At 37.7% G+C, this 25,608-nt stretch overlaps 2 protein-coding genes across 4 annotated transcripts; both read left to right on the top strand.

The window, feature by feature from the left end:
- Positions 1–464: 464 nt before the first annotated feature.
- On the top strand, positions 465–5,868 carry haus1 (HAUS augmin-like complex, subunit 1). Its single transcript, XM_007256585.3, has 9 exons — positions 465–621; positions 2,040–2,214; positions 2,315–2,450; positions 2,550–2,684; positions 3,445–3,568; positions 3,745–3,810; positions 4,735–4,806; positions 5,354–5,401; positions 5,503–5,868. The coding sequence occupies exons 1-9, from the start codon at positions 601–603 to the stop codon at positions 5,560–5,562; spliced, it is 837 nt and encodes a 278-aa protein (XP_007256647.3). The 5' UTR covers positions 465–600; the 3' UTR covers positions 5,563–5,868.
- A 721-nt stretch (positions 5,869–6,589) lies between these two features.
- c17h18orf25 (chromosome 17 C18orf25 homolog) lies at positions 6,590–25,363 on the top strand. Of its 3 annotated transcripts, XM_007256583.3 has the most exons (5): positions 6,591–6,777; positions 10,459–11,254; positions 19,211–19,288; positions 21,896–21,980; positions 23,257–25,363. In XM_007256583.3, the coding sequence occupies exons 2-5, from the start codon at positions 10,534–10,536 to the stop codon at positions 23,420–23,422; spliced, it is 1,050 nt and encodes a 349-aa protein (XP_007256645.2). In that variant the 5' UTR covers positions 6,591–6,777; positions 10,459–10,533; the 3' UTR covers positions 23,423–25,363. The 3 variants fall into 3 exon arrangements, with proteins under 3 accessions (XP_007256644.1, XP_007256645.2, XP_007256646.2); XM_007256584.3 differs by lacking the exon at positions 19,211–19,288; XM_007256582.4 differs by lacking the exons at positions 19,211–19,288; positions 21,896–21,980; positions 23,257–25,363 and adding an exon at positions 14,993–17,531 and having other exon boundaries at positions 6,590–6,777.
- Positions 25,364–25,608: the final 245 nt, after the last annotated feature.

A 25,608-nucleotide genomic window follows, 5' to 3' on the forward strand; every position in this document is an offset into this window, starting at 1 on the left:
CATTGCCAAATTAGAACCAAATGTTTTTCTTTGTTGGCTATTTTACCTTTAAGCATTCTGTGTAACTTATCCCTCCACCACGATGTTTTTTTGTTTGTTTTTTTGTTGTTGTTTTTTAGACCAAATAGTTATCTCAAACTAAGATCTAAAAAGAGTGTGGACAAGCAGTATATTAACAACCTTTTGGTGTCTGACCAACTTTTACAGGTGTTAAACGCTTAACCTAACTGTTTAAAAATACAGGAACTCTATATTTTTTTTCTGTTTAATATAATCCTGATTAAAAATATAGATTGTTTTATTTGTCGTGACATATATTTGAACAAAAAATCATATTAAGTAGTTTTAAAACTGTAAAAACTAAGAAAACACAAAAACCTCTACACGACCTTGCCAAAAAGGCGGGGTTTGTGCTTACGACAGCGCTCATTGGTTAGTTATGTTCTTCAGTAGCCAATTACGATGACGCTCTGTCGCCCCGGAACGAGAAAGCGATAGAAACTGAATGGCGGGATTTGTTGTGTTTACAAACTGCTGCTAAAAGTTAAAATCAGAAGATTTAAATCTTTCTGTTGGAAAAAAACCCATTTATGTGGAAATATGTGTGAAAAGAGCAAAAGGGTAAGTTCAAACGGATATTTAAAACCAGCGTTTCTATGAGTCAAATTTAAACTAAGCGAAAGTTATATTTTTAGTAACTATATTCTGGTCCACCTTAAATGCTGCATGAGGTGCTATAGTGGAATTTCTGCACCATTTAGGGTGGAACAGACCATTTAAAAAGAAGGCAGCTTATCTTTCACGTTTTAGAATTTTACACAAAACAGTATGCCAGAAGTTTTTCAAGCCAAGGCTTAAAGTTATCCTCCACCAGGCGTTTTAGTAAATAGCTATATAGTTAAACGTTTGGCTTACAGATTTTTATATAATATTACGAAAAATAACGTTAGACAAGTAAATGGGGCCACAATGTCGTGTGAGGCCACATACATGCACTTTGTTAAATATCTCAATTTGTTAAATAACTCAACTTTTTGTATATATCTTATCGTACGCAATAATATGTATTTGTATATATGTAATATATTGTATAATATGTATATGTAAATTGTATTTAACGTTTCCCATTAAATATCTTGTAGATACAAATTATATCTGTTCTGTTCTATATAATTGGTTTAAATTAAATCCTAAATATATAAAGTGCATTTTAGTATCATGACATGTTGGATTATTGAGTTCTGTTACAGTCTGTGTACAATCTCAGATAGGGGTGTGCCATATAATTTTGTTGCAGTAGTGTATTCTTGAGATTTACAGCTCTGGGAAAAAATAAGAGACCACTGATGAGTTTCTTTGATTTTGCCAAATTGAAAACCTCTGGAATATAATCAAGAGGAAGATGGATGATCACAAGCCATCAAATCAAGCTGTACTGCTTGATTTTTTTCACCAGCAGTGGGATAAAGTTATACAAAAGCAGTGAGTAAGACTAATGGAGGAGAACATGCCAAGATGCATGAAACTTATTTAAAACCAGAGTTATTCCACCAAATATTCTCAAAAATAATAAAAAATTATATGAATTATTTAAGGTTTGACAGCTCTGCATCTTTTTTTTTATTTCAACCATTTCTCATTTTCTGCAAGTAAATGCTCTAAATGACAATATTGGTATTTGGAATTTGGGAAAAATGTTGTCCGTTGTTTATAGAATAAATTAACAATGTTCATATTACTCAAACATATACTTATAAATAACAAAATCTGATTCAGAAACTGCAGGGGTCTCTTAATGTTTTTTCCAGAGCTGTATATATGTATTATTTTAATCACCAAAATTATTATTGCAAAACTACCCTGAAATGCTGTTATATTATTTTAGAGCCATATCTTCCACCCCTAATTGGTAGTATGCAAATCTAAACATTGGAGTACCAGCTTCTGCTTCATTTCTTACAGTAGTGCATCACTAAATTCATTTTAACTGATATTGCGTCAGTGATCTTCTCATTTAACCTGAACTTTCTTTGCCACAGGTAAATCGATGGCTGGGGTCAGTTTTTGGGGATCAGACTGTGCCCGACTTTGAAGTGAACACTCGCACAATGGATCTTCTTGACCAGCTTGTGCAACTCAGTGAGGCTAGGTGTGAGGAGGTCAAGCTGCTCACAGATGACCACAAGCAAAAAGCTTCAGAGTATCAGAGTGATGGTACTGGAAATTGGTGCAGAATTCCCATATTAGTGCATCTCATATATTGTCATACTTCTCTAAATGTATTTAATATTGTTTTTTATTATTATGATTATAGGTGCACATTTACAGGATCTGCTTCTCCAAGGAGTGGGACTGCAACCAGGAATCATGTGCAAATCCACCTCAGACCTGCTGTCTGTGTTAGAAGGCACTGCTGAGGCACTTAGAGTTAAAGACACCTCCATGGGGAGGTGAAACAAACTCTTAAAGTGCTATTATTTTTGTTTTATGTTTAATGTTTTATTGATTGTGTGAGTTTAGAGTGTCACTAAACACATCTGGCTTTGCAGCTTTGTCCCTGCAGTTAATAAACTGACCAGTGATCTGGCTGAGGCAGAAAAGACTGATAGGAGACTGGGGCGAGAGCTGTCTGCTGTAAGGAAAAAAATGGCGTCAACAATGATACTTCGTAAAAAACTGGACGGGTAGGTGAATGTGAGTGAGAAGGTGTGTGTATATACAGTGTATGGACATAATTTCAACCTTTAACCACATTTAGCCAGTGACTGAGACAGACCAGTTTGATTTAGAAGTTAAAGGTTCAGTCGATTAAAACTCTAACAGAAAATTGGCTGATTAAAGGAGAGAGGAGAGAAAACATGGCAAACATATACATCACAGAAGTAGCAACTGTTTGTGTGCTATTTATGCTATGCTATGCTATGGATAATCTGAAGTAAACAACAAAGCACTGTTTTAAGTCACTTAGGATAAGGGTTTCTGCTAAATAAATTAAACGTAAATGTGTGGGTGGTAGAGAGAGTAACACAGAGAGGAGAGAGGTATAAGACACTGAGTGTTAGTTATGAGATATTAGCCATAATTTATCCCAAGTAAAATGTAATCTTTCCTTATGAACTCGAGAGTAGTGACAATGTGTTTAGTTCTATAAAAAGAGTTTATTATTGAAAATAAAGTATAATTCTTTCATTAATGCTTGTCATCACATAATCATGAACATATATATATTACATATATAATATATATAGTTACGTCCAAACAACTGATAACATTATGGCACTAGAAATATGCACACACAAATTGTGTCTGATAATTGGGAGAATGTTTATTGTAAGTTTAGTGTATTTTTAAGTTTATTTTAAATGTATGTGTGATTTATATCTATATTCTATAACACTGACAGAGTAAAGACATGGTTTGTAATTGTCTGTGTGTTTGTTTTAGGGACCTGAAGAAGACCACTCAAGCCCAGCAGGTGGAAGCAGCAACAGCAGAGGAGAGGCTGCTCAATATGGACTTTATGAAAAGTAAATCCAGAGATCTTACCTACAGGAACAAGATAGCACAGGTGTGTATATGTGATGGTTTGTTAGCCGGTCAGACAGTCTTCTGTTTTGCGTGTTTATCTGTGCATGCACATTTGTATGACTGTTCTTTTCAGTTCAGCTTTTTTGATTGTTTTTTTTTTTTTACCTTAATCCTAAGTAGGCCTATTGTTCTCATTTATGATTTTACTCCTTGTAGGACAAGTTAGCCTCTATACAGATGGAGGAATCTCTTACCCATCAATCCATTGTGCAGCTCTCAGAGGTATGAAAAAAATGTTTATAGATGTAACCAATAATGTATACAATTTCAGTAGTCTTTACGTCTGAATGTTGTAGTAGTTTATGTAGTTTAAGGTTATTTTAAAGCTGGATTTCTATCTAGAGGACTTGGCTGACTGATTTTTGAGTAATGTAAAAATGCAATTCCCCCAATTTACCATAGATAGCCGACATCAAAAAAGTATAGTTTGCATGTTTAACAATGACAGCCAACACACAGCTCTGTCTATTAGCAGCACCTGTATTACATTACTCTTAAGTGTTTTGAAAAATAACTGATGGTAATTAGGATCAAACTGTTACAGAAGACCAATCATTGTCAGTCTGTAAACACTGCAGTGCAGATACTTACTGGGTTGATATTGCTTTAGTGTATTATTAAATTTGTATATTGTAATCACCATAGTAAAATAATAATATCTAAATTAAGTGTACAGATCATTTTGCTGAACAAATAAATAGCAGAACCTCTACAAATGCTTTCCCACCAATTTTTCAGGCAAAAAACAACTAAGCTAAATAGATCTTTGTCATGGGTCTGTCATGGATATATTGCCTTTACTAAAGAACCTGGGAAAAACTCATTTAAGTGTAGGTGAATTACTTGCATGTCCCGTTAGGGCTTGGCATTTCTTTAATGTGCATATGTTGTTTAATGACAGGATTTTTTTTTGCACAGCAGGATGATCTTTTACAATTGTGTGTTTTTTATTTATTGTGACTGGACAGTTATCAAAGCATTTCACTGTTAGCTGTACCTTGAATGAGGTGTGTCAGACATGTACGTGACAAACATAACATTCTAGTACATTATGGCAAGCATTTAGGTGTAGGGTTTGTGTGTTTTTATTAATATATGCATGTGCTTTTGATTTGAAAATTCTTTTTGGTCTTTTTGAATTTACAGAGAATCACAGCACTGAAGCAAGAAATAGTCCCACTTATGAAGAAATTGGAGCCCTACAGTGATCTCAGCCCTGTAAGAATGACCGCCTATAGAGTGGTTCTTGGTTTTGCTGAGTTTTTATACACAAACAAAATCTAAATGAATGTGCTTCAAACTTTACAGTAAAGCTGCATTAATATTTTTATAACTGATTGGGTAAAACTGCACGAGTAAGCATAAATTGAAAATCAAAACATATAATTTATACTTTTAATCTATGCCTGTTTGAAACTGGACTGCAATGCAGGAAAGGGTATTACACACTGTGCTGAGGTAAAAGTAGTTCCACTTCCTGCAGCGTTCAGCTCTGTGGAGTTTGTTTGTGTTTATAGACTAAAATCAGTCACACCATATTCTAAATCAAATTTTTTTTTATTTAATATCTGTAGACGTTCTTAATATATTTACATCCATGACACTCAATCAATTGTCATTTGTTCTAGACGCTTTGTACTTTCTAATGTCAATGTCATGAGTAATGTGCTTTACATATGTTAACATTTTACACAAACAAGGACATTCTAAGAATTGTCAGGCTGTTTTAACAGAGATGTCATTTAATTTTTGCTTTTCTCCACAGAGTCCTGCCCTGGCTCAAGTTAAAATCGAAGAAGCAAAACGAGAGCTTGTATGTTTTACTGCATACTTCCAGTACAAAAAAAACTGTACACTTTGATATTAATTGATTTTGTTTAAAATGCTTATATGTGTCTATTCTGTATGCTTTAGGCACGCTTGGATGCTGAATTGGAGCAGAAGGTGGACCTGATGAACACATTGTCCAAATAACCTGCTGGAATAAAGCCACATTACTGTCACTAAAGGAATAGTTTGCCTAACAGCCAAATGTTTTACCATCACATCATGTTTTGCCTCTTTTTATTTCTGTACTGGTCCTACAAGGTTATTGTGAAAAGGAGGAGGCTTTCACTGACAAGAGCAAATAATACGTGTTCGCTATATTAGCTGAATTTCTTTATTTTCACGTTTTTGAACATGTCTGTTAAAACACATAATATTTTTTCTGTTTTAGTGCTACAAGGCTAAATGTATTATGTATAAATCACCCATTAAAGTGAAAAATGATCAAGACAAGTTCGGAGTCCCTTTTTGTATTATTACTGAAAGAGTGGGATCATTACATTTTATTTTATTAGGAATACAATTGAATTTGAAAAATCCTTTTTACAAGAGAGACCTGGCCATCATAGCTTTAAAAGTAATGCGTTGTTTTTTCATCATTTTTAAAATTATGTTTGGTGTGAAACCAGCTGATTTTTCTTCTATTTCTATTTCTTTATCAAGACAAGTGAAAGCAACGTAAGAAAGACAATGTTTTTTATGTAAACTTAAAACTTCAGAAACAACATTGGGATTTTTTTTGTAACTTTTTGATAAGGTTTGGTGTAAAATTGTTTACTAAAATATGCAAAGCTTTCAGTCCTCAAATAGTGCAAAAAGTTTTAAAAGTTCAGAAATCAATATTTGGTGGAATAACCCTGGTTTTTAATCACAGTTTTCATGCATCTTGGCATGTTCTCCAGTCTTACACACTGCTTTTAGATAACTTTATGCCACTCCTGGTGCAAAAAAATCAAGCATTTCAGCTTGGTTTGGTGGCTTGTGATTATCCATCTTCCTCTTCATTATATTCCCAGAGGTTCTCAATTTGGTAAAATCAAAGAAAATCCAAAATTTTAAGTGGTCTCTCATTTTTGCAGAGCTGTATATTACACAGTCCAATAAAAACCCGTTGTGTGAAAACAGCCGAACAACGGCCCTCCGGAGCGGCTGGGGGCGCTGGTTGTAGTAAACCCGCGGTCGGGAAGGAGCGGAAACGACATTGTACGTTAGCCCACCGAGCTGAAGGGGTCGCGGAGCTGAAGCGCAGTGGGAACTTTGAGCTCCGCACGCTGTTCGGTTTTATTTAAGTGTCTCCTGCAAAAGAACCGCACCGCCTACGATGCTGAGAAGAACACACACATGAGGACAGCCTTCACCCAGGTCTGCTTCACTTTCTCCGCGGGCTGCAGCTGCGCCTGTTACCTAAGAGCTAGCTGGGTTAGCGTAGCCCGGCCGCTAACGCTCGTTGGGTGACCAAGTTAAAGAGTGTTTAAATGTATTTTTATTCAAAGAATAAGGCTGGGAAATGTATTGAGCTCGTAATTAATTCGACTTTACCAGAAAATGTAAATTCGGGCCGTTTATTTTCGAGGTTTTTGTTTTTTTGTTGCAGGCTGCTGTGTAGCTAGGCGCTAAGTTCCAAAGTAATGTCGCATGCTAACTAGTTAGCGAGCGAGCGGGCTAGGCTAGCTAGCTGTGTTTGCTCGGTGTAGGTTAGCTTAGCTAAACCGAGCTGACTGTTAATGGAGCTGTTTGTTGTGGGAGTGTTTTTTTAACGACAAACTTCCACGCTACTACACTGGTTTTTGGTGTGTTTAATGGCATTACGTTAATGTTTATGCAAATTTGCTGCATTAGTAGGTTAGCTTGCTAGGGTTATCTAACTAATGTGTAGCACATTTAACTAGGTTAGTTGACCTAACAACATTTGCCGTCAGCAATACTTATAAATTACACTATCTGGTCGTTCTTGGGGGTAAAGGTCTTCTATAGTTAACGCTGGAGTTCAGTGTATAGAGAGGAGCTGCTTTGCACCAATGGCCCCTGCCCTGCACATTTTAGTGGTGTCCTACTCTTACACAGCTAGGTTACCACCTTTACCAAGTTACTGAGGAACAGCTAGTTAATGAACTGGTTACCTGGATCAATTAAATGTGCAGGGCAGGAGGTTCTCCAGGACCAGGGTTGAGAATCACTGCTTTACTTACCAGTGTGGTCACAGGTGGGTCCAGACTGTTTTTGTCATGGTTTTTCTTTCCGTTTTGGAGGGAGAGTAAGCCATAGGGCTGTTCTCAAACCTTAAGCTGGTTAGGACTGCAACGATGAACCAGTCGATAAATGTGTTGATTTAAATTTGTAGATTTACACTGAGCTTAGTGAGTTTATCCTAAAGTGCAGATTAATCGACTACAAAAATAATCAATAGTTGCAGCCCTAAAGCTGGTCCACATCTTACATTCGAAACTAATAAATGCACCGCAGTGGGTATCATAAATAAAATGCAAAACAAGTTTTCAGGCACTTTAGGAACTTTGAGGTTTACAAAGTAGATGGCCAAGTCAAAAGTCTACACAAAACTAAAACACCACAATAAATACAACAGAAATTAGACAATTTTACAGACAAGACAGTGCAGTACAGACACAGTATAAACAAAATGTATGTGGTGAAAATAAGGTGCAGAGATATAACATGCTGTGACATATAGGATGCTTTGCACTGCTTTGATGGAACAGTATTTCATACTAATCAAATTATTTTGCCAGCATGCTGTACGACAACATTTTAAGTGATTAAGTGACTAATAAAACACTGTTTAACTTAATGTTTACAGTTTAATAAGTTAGACTCTCATGATGTGGCAGCTGGTGTTGATGCTTTATTCTCCGTCTCTGGGTTCAGCTTTATATCTGTCCACTTGTAACTACTGCATGTTCTGATTTGGTCTATAGACCAGTGATTCTTGCTTAGGATATAGATACTACTCAGGAATAATTTTTCAGTTTTTCGCATAACCATTAACTAGTGCAGACCTCTGTAGTAGCCTGCATTCTCCAGCTCCAGCTTTACATGTTCTTCAGGGGCTTATCTAAGGTATAAAAATAATAAATATGATGTCGTTGTTACAGTGGGAGCTTTGTTTGCATATAGGGAGGACCAAATTCGAGCTGGTTGGTGGGAAGGTTAGCTTCATACTGATAATCATTTTGTTGAATGTAATAAAAACAAATTAAACCTGACATCTGGAACACTGTTTTTTCCATCTTTTGGTGTTAAATAAAGAGAGAAGACTAGTTTGGCTATGAAGTTCAGTCGGTTCTATCCTAGTCTGATCTCCTCTTTTCATTTCATGCCAGGACAGAAAAATACAAGCAGTGAATCTGCCAGGTTGTTATATTAAGGTTACTCAATTTGAGCAAGCTGTGAAGAACAATTAACAAGGACCCTTGGAAGACCTTATGTACATAGTAACACCTTCACACCTGAATGGATCATAAGTTTGAATGCATTCTCAGGAGCATGATTGACAGTCAGAGCAGCCGATTGGAACTATTTCTTCACGCCCAAATACACATTAGCTCCCTGGTGCTATTTATGCGTGGCACACAGATCTGCATCTTGTAGATCTCAAGCTGCATTTCAGAGGGGTTTGAATTGCAGTCTGGCACATTGATGGTAGGGTTAGAATTGTGTGCAAAACACCCTTGCTTATTTTAAAGATCAGTATTTTTAAAAGGAGTTTTTTTTTTCTTGGTGTGTCAATCAGTTTCACATCACAGCATTTGGAATAGTAGTATGTTACAGTCTATCATGAAGTATTGCTTCAGAAGATGGTTTAGCAGTACCTACATCTGGTGTTATTTTGTGAGTAAGGTTGAACACTGATGTGATCATGGCAAGGCCATGTAAATTATAGAAATTTGAGTGGAGCCTTATAGTGGGCCAAATTGATGAAAGTGGATTACCAAAATTGTTCAGGCATTTAACATTCCTCAAACCACGTGTGTACCAAGCATACACCATAGAAGGCATTACCACCCTCTGTGGACAGCATAGTGAGTGGTAAAGATTGTGGCCGGTGGCACCTGGCAAGCGTGTGCCAAAGGACAAGAGACACTGGCAGACAAATTCGGACCTTGAAAGGCATAGTGATTTATGGACTTTTTTTATTGCAGCTGAACTGCAGTGTAAAGCATTTTGGCATGCTGCTGAAAATGCTGTAGGATCCTGCCAGATGTGTTTAAATGTCTAACTTTCAATGATCTTACTGCTACAGTGACCTGACTAAAAGCTGTAGTCCAGTTTTTCTTAGCACGAGTACATATTTTTGACTGCAATTGGAGTTGCATCATTAGTTGCACGTTCTTGTGAAGTTGAATCCAGTGTGTTGGAGCAAAACGGAGCCGATTAGAATAAACTGTATGACAAAAAGGAAGCCCAATGCCTGAGAGTTCAGTCTCTCTCTCTTTAGAAGGAACTGTACCAGGCAGTGTAAACAGACACCGTTATTGTGGCCATGCCTCATTAAACCTGAAACACCATGTGCTTGTAAACATCTCCTGCCACTGATCTGTACCGTCTTACTCTCTACTTCAGAAATGTTTAGTCAACAGTATTACAGTAGTACCTTTTCAGCAAACAGTTTTAAACCATTAGCAGTGCACATTCTTTGTTTACATAATGTAAACACTTGTAAAGTCTTAAGCTTGGGCCTTAGTTGACCTAAAATTAGACATCAATTGTCTAAAGAAAAAATAAAGACAAAAACAAACCTTTTATGTCATGGTGAGTGCATGCGCCCAAGACCAAGAAAAGTTTTAGAAGTGCTTGTGACCTTCAGGTGCATTACCCACATTTAAAGGTGTTTTGCAATTGCAATTTTTTTTCCTCATATTTCTGCATGTGTTATTGCAGTTGCAGTTCCCAAGTACTTGGAAGGATTGTGTTAACTATTGGCTTAAAAGGGTGTTCAAAATGTCTATAAGCTACTGCTAATTGTTGTGGAAGCAATCATACTCATGATCCAGTTTAGTTTTTGACATGGACTTATTGATTTTTCAGGTACTCCACGCCCACTGATCACCTAGCAGCCCCTGCCTCTGAGACGTTGCGCCCACCTGGCCCCGTCCTCCAGACATGGCTGATGCCGAGAAGGCTAACAAGCTCCCAGAATGCCCCTCAGAGGGCGGGGCCACAGCAGAGGAGCAGGACATGCCCCTGAGAACCGAAACATCGCCCACAAGCTCTCCTACTTGCGAAGAGCCAATCAGCGGTCAGAGCCCTGCAAGGCCGCAGCCCCCCGGCCTGCTTTCCATGCCCTGTTTGCTGAAGGAGCTGCGCAGAGACTCTTCCCCTGACCAGCCCCTGGAAACAATGCCTGCATCTTCTACCGATACCAACACCACCAGTCAGCTCTGCCCACCAGAGGACAGCGATTCATCCATCTGCCTGCGCTCTCCCTCCTCCTCTGGTCACTTAGGTGACTCGGACACTCTCTCGTCTGCAGAAGAGGCAGCAGAGCCCGCCTCTGCCCCGGTCGCTGCAGGCAGCAGGAAGCCATCACGGCGCTCCCGTTCTGAGAGCGATGCGCCCGGCATTGGTATGGCAGCCAAGAAGAACCGCTGTCAAGAAAAACAGGTGAATGGGCGGAGTCGGGGACGGGGCCAACGCAGCCAGCGGCAGAAAGAGCGCATGCGTATGCTTCGGCAGAAACGAGAGGCAGCAGCCCGGCGCAAACCAGACCTGCTCCAGGATAGCAGCACCAGCGACAGTGACATCACTGCACACTCTTCGTCATCCTCTTCATCATCGGCATCGTCAGACAACGAGGGAGGGGCGATCAACTCACACCAGCCAGGTAACGCGTGTGAATAACACTCATACACTCACACACTCTATTTGACTGGCAGTACTGTGCAGAAGTCTTGGGCCACCTGAGAAAACTGTACCTAGCAAAGTAAAAAAAATATTGTGCTCTGCAAAACATTTCCAATGCAATGCTTGAAGTATTTCCTGTTCCCATCCAACGTCAGCTGCAGTCCCAAAGCCTAGGATGCAGCTGATGTATCCTTCTGAGCCTTCACCTACCAACAATCCTCTGTGTACATACATTTATAGTGGTAAAAAAAAAAAAACAGAACCCCCAATTTATTACATTTCTGTGTAGAAAAATGGCACACAGGTTCCACTCTGCGGTTGCAGAAGGCAGACCATGTTAAACCATGTATGACCAATTAGATACTCAGAATGCATCTACAAAGCTAGCAAACACAGCTAATCACACTCTGACTAACATACATTGTTGTAGGTCAGGGGTCTATTTATATACAAATAAACACACCGCTTCCCAAAGCTGTATATATGTGTAAACATCAATATATTTTGTCAGCCAAAGCTATGGTAAGCTTATTCTGCTCCTGGACCAGCATAATGCTGCAGAAATCCCAAAAGCCAAAATGTAGTTGCTTGGTTCTGCTTAACCCATGTGAAATAAAACTGAAGGCACTTGTTTTAAAGCAGAAAGTGCAATATACAGTTATAGCGCAAACACCTTGAATGCTTACCTACTACTATTAATACCTTTGCAGTGTTTCTGCTACAAAGAGTTCCAGTTGAAGCTTTCCACTGCCCTTCATATAAAATACTATAGCTGTTTAGTCTAGGTTCAGTCTTAGTCCAGGTCAGGGAAACTATCCTATTGTATTTTACAAGCAAAAGCACATCTGCTACCCAGATACAGTTTTAAACTTATTTCTTCTCAGGCCCAAGGCTTTTTCCACAGTTTTGTATATGGTTAGGATGAATTTGTGGGTTAGCCAGCTAAAGCTGGGATGGTTTAAAGAAACCTGTGCTGAACCAGTCTGCCTGCTCACCAGTATTTCCAAGTCATAATACCTTTACCATTACAGAGTTTGTAGAAACACCTTGCATTTATTCTATCCTTACACACATTGAATAGTGGTTCACCTACTTAGTGTTGCTCACTGAAGAGTTTGATGCATGTTGAGTGAATGACCTAAATGCTCCCCCCTCTACACATACACGCGCACACACAGGCTGCTTATACACACAGGTAGATTATTATATTAAATTGAAGGCTTGAATTAATCATTTTGCAAAACGGGCACTGTTTCCCACGTCACAGTTTTCATTAGAGCAAACAAATATTTAATAATGAAATATTAAATATGTGGATCCTTTCAGGTCAATGCAGGTTTCTGGCCAAATACTCAAAGTTCTCAAATACTGGCATTTCACATTGCAGTTTGTTGATGCATGTATGGTGAATGTCAAATGCAGAATCTGGGGTCTCAAACCCCTTAATCACACTGGTTCCCCAAAACCCTCAAAATGTACCTCTACATCTAGTTGACTGAGGCTACACTAATTTTAGCTATATTGCATTTGTCTACATGAAAAATAACATGCTCTGTATTGAAATTTCAAGATGGTCAGATATCCATTCATAGGGTGTGCAGTGAAATGCTTGGCTGTTAACTTGATGAACTGTACAGTAGTGCTGTTTATTGGTAAGAACTTTGTGATACTGGGTGATATGCATCACAATACAGGAGGTATGATGAGGAGATTATTTTTTTTTTTTTAATACACCACCAGTGGCAGTTTTGTTATATGTGACTGTGCTCATGCTGTATGTGCATAAACTGGACAATGCTGAATAGCACGTAACAGAGTAAAAAGAACATTATCTATGTATTTGTTGAATATCTGCAAGGGGTTACTTGCATCTTTCCCTTTCTCTGTCCACTCAGATTGTTAAAAGTGTCTCTCGCTGTAATGGCACCAAAACAAAGTTTGTTGCTTTCACGTTTAAATATTCAAATGCCTAGTGAGTGTATATACCGGTACATGTAGAGACTTAAATAAATTGAAATGGAATGCCTATATAACCTAAATAACAGGTATTTTCCTCAAATGACTTAAACTATGAGAATTGAGAATTTAATGCTACTATAACAGTGGTCCTGTATACAGATGTTTAATTTTTCTTCTTGTGATGGCCAATCATCTGGCAATGGGATGTAATCTGAATGAGCTGTACAATTTTTGTGGATTTTCTTCCAGCCATGTTTTCGGTGTCCTTTAGCACTGCCTAGTTTTTTGTTCTCACTTTGGCCTGGTTTTCTTTTTTAGGGACATGGTGATAAACTTGTCCCAGGCCAGGAATGTCTAAATTCATTAAAGACTTTCACTGGTCTACAGAAATTCTGCACTTTGTTCTGCAAATGCTTATTTTTCATTCATTCAGTTTTAATTGCGTTGTGTCCAGCAGGTGGTGCTGTAGGTCCCTTGTGAGTTTTTCAAGCCCTGCTGCTGCTCACTTGTGAAGGCTTCACAACAACCTTTTGACAGCTTTTTTTTTTTTTTTTTTTCTCCTCTCTATGAACATCAGTCTAGTTTAGCTTCACATCAGGTCAGCTGATGCCATTCTAGTTTGTAGCTGGTACATTTTATTTTTTTTGTCAGACTTTTTAGCTGTTAGAAATCTTTGGCCTATACTTACAATCAGGGCTGCATAATGTTCACAGAAATGTATATACTCCCTTTGCTCAATAATTAGTTCACAATTCAAATGATGATTCAGGAAGTTGTAGGTCATTATAAAACCAATAAAAGCTCTCTAAGTGTGATTTTTAAGGGAAAGTGGTATTAGCACTGTTGTGTTCATCAGTGAATAAAGGGGAACCCACACCAGCAAGATCTCACAGATGCATGTTTGTTTGCTCAAATATAGCCAACCAATTAATCCTAAAAGTACTTTTAACCCTCCTGTTTGGGAAATGAATGTACACCACTTCTAGCATACCTGTGCCACTTATGTTTGTGGACACTCTTTCTAATTAATGCATTTAGCTACGTTGCTTTGCATCATTGCTGGCACAGATCTGCAAATGCACCCACAAAGCTTGTCTACTCCCTGTAGAAAATTCTTGGCAATATGATTGGACTTTCCTGATGCAGGTGAATTGGCACCAGGTGTATGCTAGAAGGTATAATGTTTAGCAGCATTAAGATGTGTAGCAGGGGAACTGTGTTCTCTGGAATGATGGAGCTCCATCCAATACTTTTAAGATGAGGTGGGGTGGTCATCCCACATATCATTAGCTTACTAGCTTGTTAGATCAAGTGCTCTTGTTGCTGAATGCAATCAAATCCTCAAAGCCTTCACTAAACAGTAAAGACAGTTACTGTAACAAAAGCAGGATAATCTTTTTAAAACCCTTTCTAAACTTCATTACCTTACACTGTTAGCTGGCTATTTGGTGAGCTAAACTAGCGGAACAACCAGAAGATCAAGATCTTCTTTACTTAATATTTGTGTTTATGATTAGGATTATTGTCTGATGTTTTTATTTTCCTGTGAGAGCAGCAGAGCCTGTCCCATGTCAATGTAGTGCACCGTGGTACCCAGAATGCACCTGTGTGAGCTGCATGACCCGTCTGTAGCTCGTCAGCATGACCGCCGTAAACCCCGCCGTCTTTTGCGCCGCAGTTTTTCTTTTCTTTCGCTCTTTTTTTAAAGCCTGTGTGTGTCTGACGTGTGTCTTCTCGGCGCCTGCCGTCTGTCTTTAAGCTGGTCGCCGTGGAAACGACACCATCTCCGGACTGCTGGAAGGGGGCGTGGCCAGCGGCAGCCTGGGTGGGGTCCTGGAGGAAGCCCTGACGCGGTTGGCTGCTATGCAGAGGCAGACGGAGGAGCGTTTCCGTGTGTGGATGGAGAGGCTGAGCCGCCTGCACTCGGACGACGATGATGACGAGAGCGAGCCACGGTCCGGCGCGGAGCCTGGGGGGCGGAGCCGCGACAGCTCTTTCCTGCCCTCGTCAGAGTCGCAGGAGACATTGGCCGCCTATCAGATGGCACGCCTGAGCGGTGCCCCGCCCCTTACAGCCCAGAGCACCACACTCAACGGCAACCTCAACGGCATTGTGGACTCCCCCGACCCCAACCTGCTGAATGCATAAAGAGGGGTGCGACTGTCGAGGATGAATGGAAAGTTGTGTAGAAAAACTGGGTCGCCCAAGAAAGCCATGATCTAAAGACAGAAAACCACCCCCACCCATCTATCCACACTGTTACTGTCTTGTGCTCTCTCTGTCTGTCTCTCTCTCTCTCTCTCTCTCTCTCTATATATATATATATATATATATATATATATATATATATATATATATATATATATATATATATATATATATATATATATCCCTTCAGCCATACAGTCTTACCCTCACTCGCACTTCCTTCCCATACCTCTACCCACAATTTCTCTCTCACTCTCTCTCTATTCAGTTTTAGTCACAGTTCTTCTATCTAACCTCCCCTCTTTCTACACTGTCTTGCTGTATCACTGTATCTCTACCACTCTCCTCATCCTTAATTCAGACAGTTTTTACTGTCTCTTTCTCTCCCCATATCCATCCGTCCCTTCCTTCCGCCTCATATCCTTCCCTTTGTCCACACACCTGCCCACCCTACGCCTCCTCTAGGGGACGCTCTTCAGTGTGTGTGCCTTGAGGATCACTTTTGTTCTTCTCACACCTGCTCTGGTGTTGGATTGGACAAATTATACATAACCAGCTCACTCGGACACTCAGACGCCTCAGGATGTCCCGGTAGAGGCGGGTTACTGCCCACAGCCCTGCGCTTTATGCTGGAATGGACTTTCTCTTTTTTCTTTTTTTCTTTTTTCTTTTAGTTTTCTGTCCAAAAGATCGACCAAAGAACTCTGAACTGTTAGTCTGGATTAGATTAGATTTGATTTGGGTTTAGTTTGGTTTAGGGGTTTTATTTTATTATTATATTATTGCAGCACATGCATGTAATGAGCTGAAACTATAAGGAGTGATAATGCATGAATAGCAACACTGTGGTGTTAGTACTAACATAATTGACCTACTGTTACACACACACACACACACACGCACATACACACGTGTTTGAACTATTCACATATTCTGTTACAGAATTGTCATACAAAGGGCAAATCCACCAGTTTTACAAATGTCTGCCAAATTTAATATTTGAAATATAAACAATGTTATTCAAAGTGGGAAAAACTCCATTCTTGAGAAACTTGCCAGTTTAAAATAGTTCCAAGTTAACATGTCAGAAGGATTGTTTATTTTGTTGGTGTTGGGATGAAACACTCTTTATTTTGAACCATATTATTGTCATTTTAAAACCATTTAATGCCACTGTCATAAACACATTGTACAATAAGCCAATAACAATTTTTATTACATGCTTATGCATTTACAGTGGTAGGTAACTGGTGGTTTAATTGTATTTTGAAAGCTAAATAACAAATGTTTGTAAACCAGTATTTGTGAAATACATTGTTTGATGTCCAACACACTGTTGCCATAATTTTAATAGAACATGTTGGCCTAATATGCATATTTATTACTTTTCATAATCCATCTATTGTGGATTGATGCATGCAGTTTGTGTAAGGCAAACTATTCCGTAAAGTGATTTTACCATTATAACATTATTTAAGAGAAAAATCGACATACAGGAAATGTTCAAAAGTTGCTGCAGTAACAGCTGCTGCACAGGTTAGCTATTTGGCTATTTGGTTGGATTCACTGCCACAACACAGGATAAATTCACACCAATCCCCCACTCTGAATGACTGTTTACATTTCATTTAGGGAAATATGCAGAAATTCTGGAAAATGCAGTTTCTTTATTTAAAGCAGATGTCCGCACACACAGCAAATCATGTGTAGTCTATAACATAGTAAACTAAGAGGCAATGGCAGTGATTTTAACAGGCTTTTACTGTTTTATTTAACTAGTTTTAAACTCAGTAGTTATTTGTGCATACACGACAATGCAAAAGTGCATTAAGGAGAATGTTTACACACATGCGTACACTCACACACACACACACATGCACACACTCTTAACGGCAGGGCTAATAGAAGAAGGTTTACATTTGACAGTTTTCCTTCACCAAGGAAAGTGATTTGAGTGATTGAACTGTAGGATGAAGGTTTTAGAATGAATGGGTTTTCTTATGACTTACTTTTTTTTCTTCTTTTTATTAGCATTAGCATTTTGTGCCATGTTTGAGTGCCTGATCCAAATTAAAGAGAATAAGATGTCATGTGCGTCTATGTTAATGTGTTTTTGTTTTATGGTGACATTGGTTGACTGGCAGGAATGGTCATTTAGCCAACACCAACTCTAGCTGTTGTGAAAATGCGTTTCATTATTTAATATAAAAAACAAATCAAATGAGCAGTTCAAGTCAATGTGAATTTTTAGTGACCACACAATTTACATCTAACATGGGCTTCTTTCATTTACAATGGGAGATTCTGATTGAAGGCATTATGCAGACGCTCGTATCCAGAAGTGCTTTGCAGAAGTACTTTGCTGTTTGGGCAACTTATACTATGTATTATCTTGAGCATAGACTCACCAGTCTCACCTCTGCAAACAATTGTTTGTCTCTTAACCTGTCTCTCAGAACTCCAGATCTTCATTAGTTTGGTAAATGGATGATATTTGAAACACTGTGTGGTGTATTTTAGTCTATAAACACAAACAAACTTCTCCATAGAACCAGAACCACTTTCACCTCAGTGCTTTATGCTGTGTCCCTTTGTTTCCTGCAGCCCAGATTTTAAGTGGAATAGTTCTAAAAATTTAGATAAATTCTGTCCATGATATTTTAATCATGTTTAGTCAACTTTTCTGTAGTCCTTAAGCTAAGGTTTTTGCTTGTGTAATCACAGAATATGTCATCATACTGTAAAACAAAATATTGCAATACTATTATAGTAGGGATGCACTGATGTGGGAATTGTGGGGCGATATTCGATATTACACACGTATACAACTTCTCATGCCAATATACACGCATGCTTAGAGAGACACCCTGGTATAACTGTAGAAACAAATGTAACTATTTTTTTTGCTTTACATTTTAGCTTTCAACCAACTGCATGCATGCAAATAATAAAATGAACGGTGTCTCCCAAGAAATTTTTTACTTTTTAAATTTTAAATTTTTTTCTCAATTTTTCTTTTTTTTTTTTTCTTTTTTTTTTTTTTTTTTTTGATGTCACATGTATTTAGTGAACTGGTCCTGGTCCTTACATAGACTGCTCACAGCTTTAATTCATTCTGCTGTAACTAATACAAATAAGCAAATATTAGCTTAAATCAATGGATTTATAAAGTAGCCCAACTAGTGTCTGCCAGACATTTGTTTCAGTTGTTGTAGCTCAGCCAGCATCTCTTGGTCCTTCTCCAGCATACAATAAATACATCAGCTGAATTGGCCGATGCCAGTGATTTCTTTAGAAAAAAAAAAATGTCAGATATCATTGTGCATCCCCTATATGATGCTTTACATTTTATTACATTTCTAAGGCAAGACATAAAATACAAATGCTGTCTAGTATAGACCACTGTCTTTGTTCTGAAACGTAAATGTTTGCATACAATGGAGGCTTCCACTAGCAGCAAGGACACACAATAGAATGTGATTAAATATGGACGCATCACACAGGTTTTCTTACAGTTCTGCACTGCCCCTACACGTCACAGTTTTTTTTTAACTAAACACTATTTAAATAAATTAATTGAAACCTGTCTCACTGCATTGAATGGTAAGTTTAACTTTTGTGATAAACTGTTAAAATATCAATAGTAATTATTGAAAACCTAAAGAAATAGTTCAGGCTTAAAAAGCTTGAGAGAGCGATCATAATTTCTTTTAGCTGCTGGTCGCTGATTTAAATTAAACTGACTGAAATAAGCGTATGTTTGTTGCAGTGGGGCCTGCGGTCATTGGGCACTATGACATCTCAGACACACACTCTGAACAGGAGCAGCAGCCTCACATTCTCTCAGGTCAGTTAAAGATGGTTATAGAGAACACTAGTTTAGTGGAGACTGCTGTATCTGTATCTATTGTTTTTTTCTAACGAAAATGTATAATAAAGCTACATAAGATTATAAAATATAAAGTTGGTAAAACAACAGATAGAACTGATAGTGCTATTCTGCTTAAACTTTACACTGTGCTATAGTGAGAGTGGTTCCTGTTACTACACATCTAACCACTGTGGGGTTTATGGCATTTGTATTAGTTTATTTTTTATTTTTTCTCAAGTATATATTTTTTAGAATATTCTATTTATTTTTTTTGCATGTTTAAACATGAAACAATCCACAAACATATAGACACAGCTTCTTACTTTCCCGTACCCTCTATCCCAAGGCACAATTAAGCCTTTCCCTTCTGTAAAAAAAAAAAACAAAACAAAACAAAACATTACAATTTAACTTTACACGAGAAGAAAATAATGAGACTTGTTTCTTACATACACAGTGGGTATATCTGGGTACTTTATAAAGTAATCTTTAGTCAAGATACGCTTCTGGGCCAGTTTATCAAACGAAATACAAAATACAGAAACACCTCAGGTTCCAATCCAATCATATACTTGCAAACCTTCAAAATAAGCTATAAATGGGGACCAGGTATTATAAAATTTTGTTTTAGAACCCCTTATGGTGTACTTTATATATTCCAATTGAATATGGGCCATTATGTCCTTAATCCATTTATCATGTGTGGGCGGGAATGACCCTTTCCAGTTTCAAAAGAATTAAGCTTCTCACTAATAGGGAAGAAAAGGAAATAACAAGACAGTCCCTGTCTTTAGTAAGAAATAAACTGTCAGGTTGAGTACCAAATAAATCCAAAAGGGGATGTGGATCAATCTGAAAGTATTTATTTATTTGTTTATATTTTTTTTTTTACATGTCTTATTCAATCTTTTAAAATCAGATTGAAGTCACTTTGTGGTTCTAGATCTGATTTATATCCTATTTTTGGACATGGAACACATGCAGTGTCCATGCAAATGGTCAGATATGATTTCATACTTCTCTTTTTTTATTAGTGTATTATCTCTTAAAAACGTATTAACTCGTTGTATAAACAATCATTGTTCAGTATAAAATACCCCCTTGTATACATGTTTTGATACCAGTCTCCTATATAATTTTTATAATGCTTGTGGAGTCAATGTGCATAAACGTGTGCGTGCATGCCTGGATAAATTGGTTCACAATACACATACGTACGTACGTACATACATACATACATACATACATACATAGAGTGTAAATGTGATTCGTAAACAGAGTAAAATATGATCTTAGCAGAGAAAATAATAATTGTCTCTGTTTGTAGTATAAAGTAAGACACGGTTCTAAAACAGTTTTCTCATGGTCATTAAGTTGCGACCAACTTTTATAGAATACAAATCAAATTTGTTTTTGAAAAATAGCTTTAAAAAACATTTGAACATACATATGCAATGAAAGTGAATTTAAGAGCATTTAAAAAAAACTGATGAACATAACTACATGTAAAAAACTTACTACAAAAAAATTATATCAGAACTTTCACTTCTCTGCATTCAGAGTACCCCAACCCCCAATATAAAAGATGAGTAAAACAATTAGATGAGAATTATTTAAAAAAAAAATGTTAAAAGTATTAATTTTTTTACAAGCTGTCCACAACCCGCTCAGAACATGTCCATAACCCACTTTTGGGCCCAACACACCAGTTGAGAATTGCTGTTCTAAAGCACTGCAGGGCTTTTGATGCATTTGAGTTGTGTTCCATTGGAGTACGACTTAGTTTCAAGTAGAAAATTTCAACTGCCATTACAAGTTAGATTCCCTACAGGGAAAGTCGGGAGGTTTACCAACCCAGAGATATTAATAAAAGAGGTAGAATTATTTATAACTTTTCTACAAATCAGTAAACATAGTATTGTATAATTTACTTTTGGACAGGGAGTTTTTATTTTTTTAAATGGAATTTGAATGAGTACAATATTTTGTACAGCATTATTAACTGGTATTGCTAGCGATGATAACCTGGGACAATTCTAAAAATGATTGCTCATATCTGAATGTTGAACTGGAACACAGTTAATGTAATCGGTTATTTCTCTCTCAGCACAGACACGAGCTGACATGCGAGTTTAAGTCCGTTTAAGAGAGAAGCATATTTAGCTGTAAGATTGGTAACAGTCTAAACACCTTTTTTATTAGTGTATTATCATCCAAAAAACTCAAACAAGTAATTTTTTTGTATAAAATTGTGGGTCTTTATTTAGCCAAATTCTTACACAGCTGTGATTTTTTTTTTCTCTCTCTCTTTTTGTCGTCTCTTGAAAATCATTGCTGAAGGAACACCTTCTTTTCTCATGCATGCATGAATGGCATATGCTGCACAGCCTCTTCTCAGTTCCTCTCAGCTAAAAACATTAACATGTTAACTGAGCTGCTTGTGCTGTTTAAAGTTAAAGAAGGACGAGTTGCATCTCTGTTGAATTCATGGTTCTTGGGCAAATGTTATTGCGCCTTTTATTACTATTTCACACACTTGCTAATAAGTGGCACATTTGTTTCCTTTTTCTGGGTTTGTTGTAGGTCCAGTAGCTGCGGAGCCTCCACAGGCGAATCTGGCGTCTTCCGACAGTGAAGTGGAGATTGTCGGCGTGCAGGAGAATGCCAGGTTAGCCACACTCCTGCTGCATAGCTTTCTGTTAGGATCTGCAGCACAAAACACCTTTAAAAGACATAGGACTGTGCAGATCATCTGCTTTAAGAAAAAGCTACTGGTTCAGCCAGTCAATTATCTTTCCGGTAAGAAACCGGTTCCCACATCATATTCTTATAGATAGATAAACAATATACCATATACCAACAATATACCAAAATGAGGGACCTACCCTAAGCACAGAACAAGTTGCCGTAAGTACAAGATGAGCATAAGAACAAAGTTTTTTTTTTTTTTTTTTTCCCCTCAGACATAAAAATGGGTTCTAACACGCACCTTAGAAAACAAATGACTGCTGATGTGCACTGGAACCTGTTTGCTCTGTCATGTTTGGAAGGACACTTGAATCTGGTGGGGTGTGGAAGATCTCAGATGAGGGTTCAGGGTACAAAATCAGGTGACCAATGAAGATTGAAGGGAAACACTTTCTTTTAAACCCCGCCCCCCCTGTGAAAACAAGCAAAAGTAAATAAATGAAACAGAAGCAAAGAAAAGAAAAGCAAAAGTTATTAGCACCAAAATCCACAGGAAATCCACAAAAATACAAAAATGAGAGACTTTCATGATCTAAACTGAAAAAAGGAAATACAAAGAATAATAAAGTATATAAACCGTATAAAAGTATAAATACCAAATATAAATAACCAAGTATATTAAAAAATATATATTTGCTATATATTTTTGCAACATGCACTTTTCCTAATGGCTCTTAAAATTATGATTGCGGATTACTTTTTTTTTTTTGCGTTGAACTTTTGGCACAAAATTTACTCGATAAATATCTAGGGAACATTTTAGGAATCAGATTAGAGAATTTATTCAATCCCTGTAACATTGTGGCAACTGTTAAGCATGGTGGTGGTAGCATCCCTGTCTGGGACTGGTTTGCTCTCAGTGGAACTGGTACTTTGCTCAAGACAGCCAACCACAACTGTACATGTATGTGTACAACACGTTGATGTACATTTAAAAGATTAAATGTATACCTTTTTAAAAATGTTAGCTCTCCTGGGTGAAAGAGGCGTATTTCATACTTTTACAATGATCTTGTACAGGTTGCAACTTGTATTAGTCTTCACTGTTCTTTTCTGGGGGATATATATATATATATATATATATATATATATATATATATATATATATATATATATATATATATATATAAGAACTTTGTTAAATATGAGGTCTATTGCTATATGTTTACTAAAGCTACTATGTTTTTTCTCCTCAGTGCTGTGTGTAGGTTTCCAAGAGGTGGAGTCATCCAGTCTCTGTCTTCGTGGAAGCAAAGAGCCCCACCAACATGGACAGCAGTCTCCGCTCAGCCTGGCTGGGCTCCGCCCCCAGAGGTGGTGGATCTGACACTGGATGAAGAAAGGCACAGATACCTGCTGTGATCTCGCGTACACGCTCTATGCACTCATACACACGCTGTTGGCCCGAGTGTCTTAAAACATTTTGAAATTTTGACTTTTTGAGAAATCTCTGCGGTTTGTTGAATGGCTTGGCAGTGATGAAATCATCTGAACTGAACTGAAGTAAAAACAGCTCAGTTTGCCAACTTAGGATGACATTAGGACTACATTAGGACTGTTTTGGGAAGGCCGGGAGCTGGCCCCCATGTCAAGCTCAATGTGTGTGTGTGTAGTATGCTATTGGAGTGTTCCTCTAATGAGGAAAGTCGTTGCTCACGTTTGTGAGAATAAGCTTGATCTAGTACTGGCCAGTCATTTTCTTCTAGTAAGTCAAACAGAAGGTGGGCTTTATTGTCTACTCTATGATGAACAGATCCATTTACAATTTGCTGTATTCTGTCTCACAGGGAAATTAAACCTGATCCGGATGTCAGGGCTGAATTCAAGACTGATGGAATCAAAACTACTGTTATAGAGACACCTAGTGGCCACTGATTGTGGTTGTAGAGGGACGTTGTATATGAATGCAAATATTATAGGGTTTTTGTTGTTTCTGTTGTTTTTTTGCATGGAATGCAAAATGGAAGCACATTTAAAGGGCCCATGTTATGGAAAAATAATTTCTCACTTTTTAAAGTAACAATTTGAGGTCACTAAAGTCCCCAAGTCCATATATTAGCTTTGTTTGTTGAGGTCACAAAAAATAATCAGAAGTCAAGCTTCGCCCTTTACTGCTAAGTTATCAAGCGTTTTACACTGTACATCTTTTTTTTTTTTAAGCAAGTGCGCCAATACATTTCAGCCTTAAAGGCATCTAACACAAAAATACAACCTGTTTGAATTCTAACTGTACAGTAAATACACTATGTCCACCCCTTCTGATAAATACATTCAGCTAATTTGTGCTGCATCTATTTCTGACAGAGCTCATTTACTTTGCAATGGGTAAGCATACACCTAAACTTGTTTACACCATGACTAAAGCCCGGTGGCTTTAGAGGGTATAAAGGCCCTTAGCATTGAGCTATGGAGAAGTGGAACTGTGTTCAATGAAATGGCAATGCTCCACGAAATGCTTTTACAATAATTTAGGGATGATTAAGTGAGGTGGTGATCATCTTAAATCCTGACCTTCCTAATGCTCTTATGCAATCAAACCCTCACACCAATGCTCCGAAATTACAAATTACTACATGAAAAGCAGGATGAACTCTTTATTTCTGAAACAACACAATGAATGAGCCAGTTTTGTTCATGAAGTTTATATGAAGTATATGGGCCCTTTAAATTTGAGTCCTGTTTCTGATGATAGACTGCAAATCTCAGATGTTTTGAGTCGTTTGGCCAACACACACATATACATGCACACGCACATGCACACACACAAAATATAACAGCCCTACATATAAACACACATACAATATCTGCCGTTAGTCTCAGGTGTCCCCTACCCGTTCTGAGATGCTGTTTTGTGACAAACTTTCGCTGTAAAGCTGCTTTAAAACCTGTTAGTGCAAAAATCAAAATCTTAAACAAAAATGAGAAAAAAACACAGGTTTTTACTCTGACCATAGCAATAGCCTGACTGCTTTGGCGTGCGAGTGTGGATGAGAAATAGAGGATCTTTTTTTCTTTCATTTTTGTGTTATTTTTTGTTGTGTGTATGTGGCTGAGTGAGAGTAAATGTTTGAAATGTTTAAACTGTTAAATGCTGCTGCATGGGGAGTGTGTGCGTTTGAATGTTTTTTTCCTCACTGTGTGTGTGTGTGTTTGTGTGTGTATATGTGACCCTGCCAGCCCCTGTTCCAAGCACTAGAGTTGGTCTTCAGGCTCACATTTTTAAGTGTATTTTGCGTTGTCCTACCTGTGGGCCTTTATGCCAACGGAACTTGTTATCCGAAAAAAAAAAAAAAAAGAAGAGAAGAGCAAGGGCAGCGTCAGCGTGTGAACGTTTTAATGATAATCATGTTTCTAGGCAGTTAATTATTAAGTAAAATGATACTAATTTAACAGACTGTGTTTTAATAAGCATGTAGATTTAAGAGGTCATTATTATTATTATTATTATTATTATTATTTGCTTTGGCTATATCATGCTTTCTAATGCTTCAGCACTGGTTATATCTATTGGTATTTAAAGTGTGTTTATTTTTTTGGGCACTGTTGAA

The sequence above is a fragment of the Astyanax mexicanus genome, chromosome 17, assembly GCF_023375975.1.
Source record: "Astyanax mexicanus isolate ESR-SI-001 chromosome 17, AstMex3_surface, whole genome shotgun sequence".
Classification (NCBI taxonomy): domain Eukaryota; kingdom Metazoa; phylum Chordata; class Actinopteri; order Characiformes; family Acestrorhamphidae; genus Astyanax; species Astyanax mexicanus.

Excerpts from the sequence above, each read along its gene's own strand:
- haus1 (XM_007256585.3), top strand. The coding sequence starts at position 601 with ATGTGTGAAAAGAGCAAAAGG. Across the intron at positions 3,569-3,744 it reads ACAGGAACAAGATAGCACAG|GACAAGTTAGCCTCTATACA; the intron begins GTGTGTATATGT and ends TACTCCTTGTAG. Across the intron at positions 5,402-5,502 it reads AAGAAGCAAAACGAGAGCTT|GCACGCTTGGATGCTGAATT; the intron begins GTATGTTTTACT and ends TGTATGCTTTAG.
- c17h18orf25 (XM_007256582.4), top strand. The coding sequence starts at position 10,534 with ATGGCTGATGCCGAGAAGGCTAACAAGCTCCCAGAATGCCCCTCAGAG. Across the intron at positions 11,255-14,992 it reads GATCAACTCACACCAGCCAG|CTGGTCGCCGTGGAAACGAC; the intron begins GTAACGCGTGTG and ends TCTGTCTTTAAG.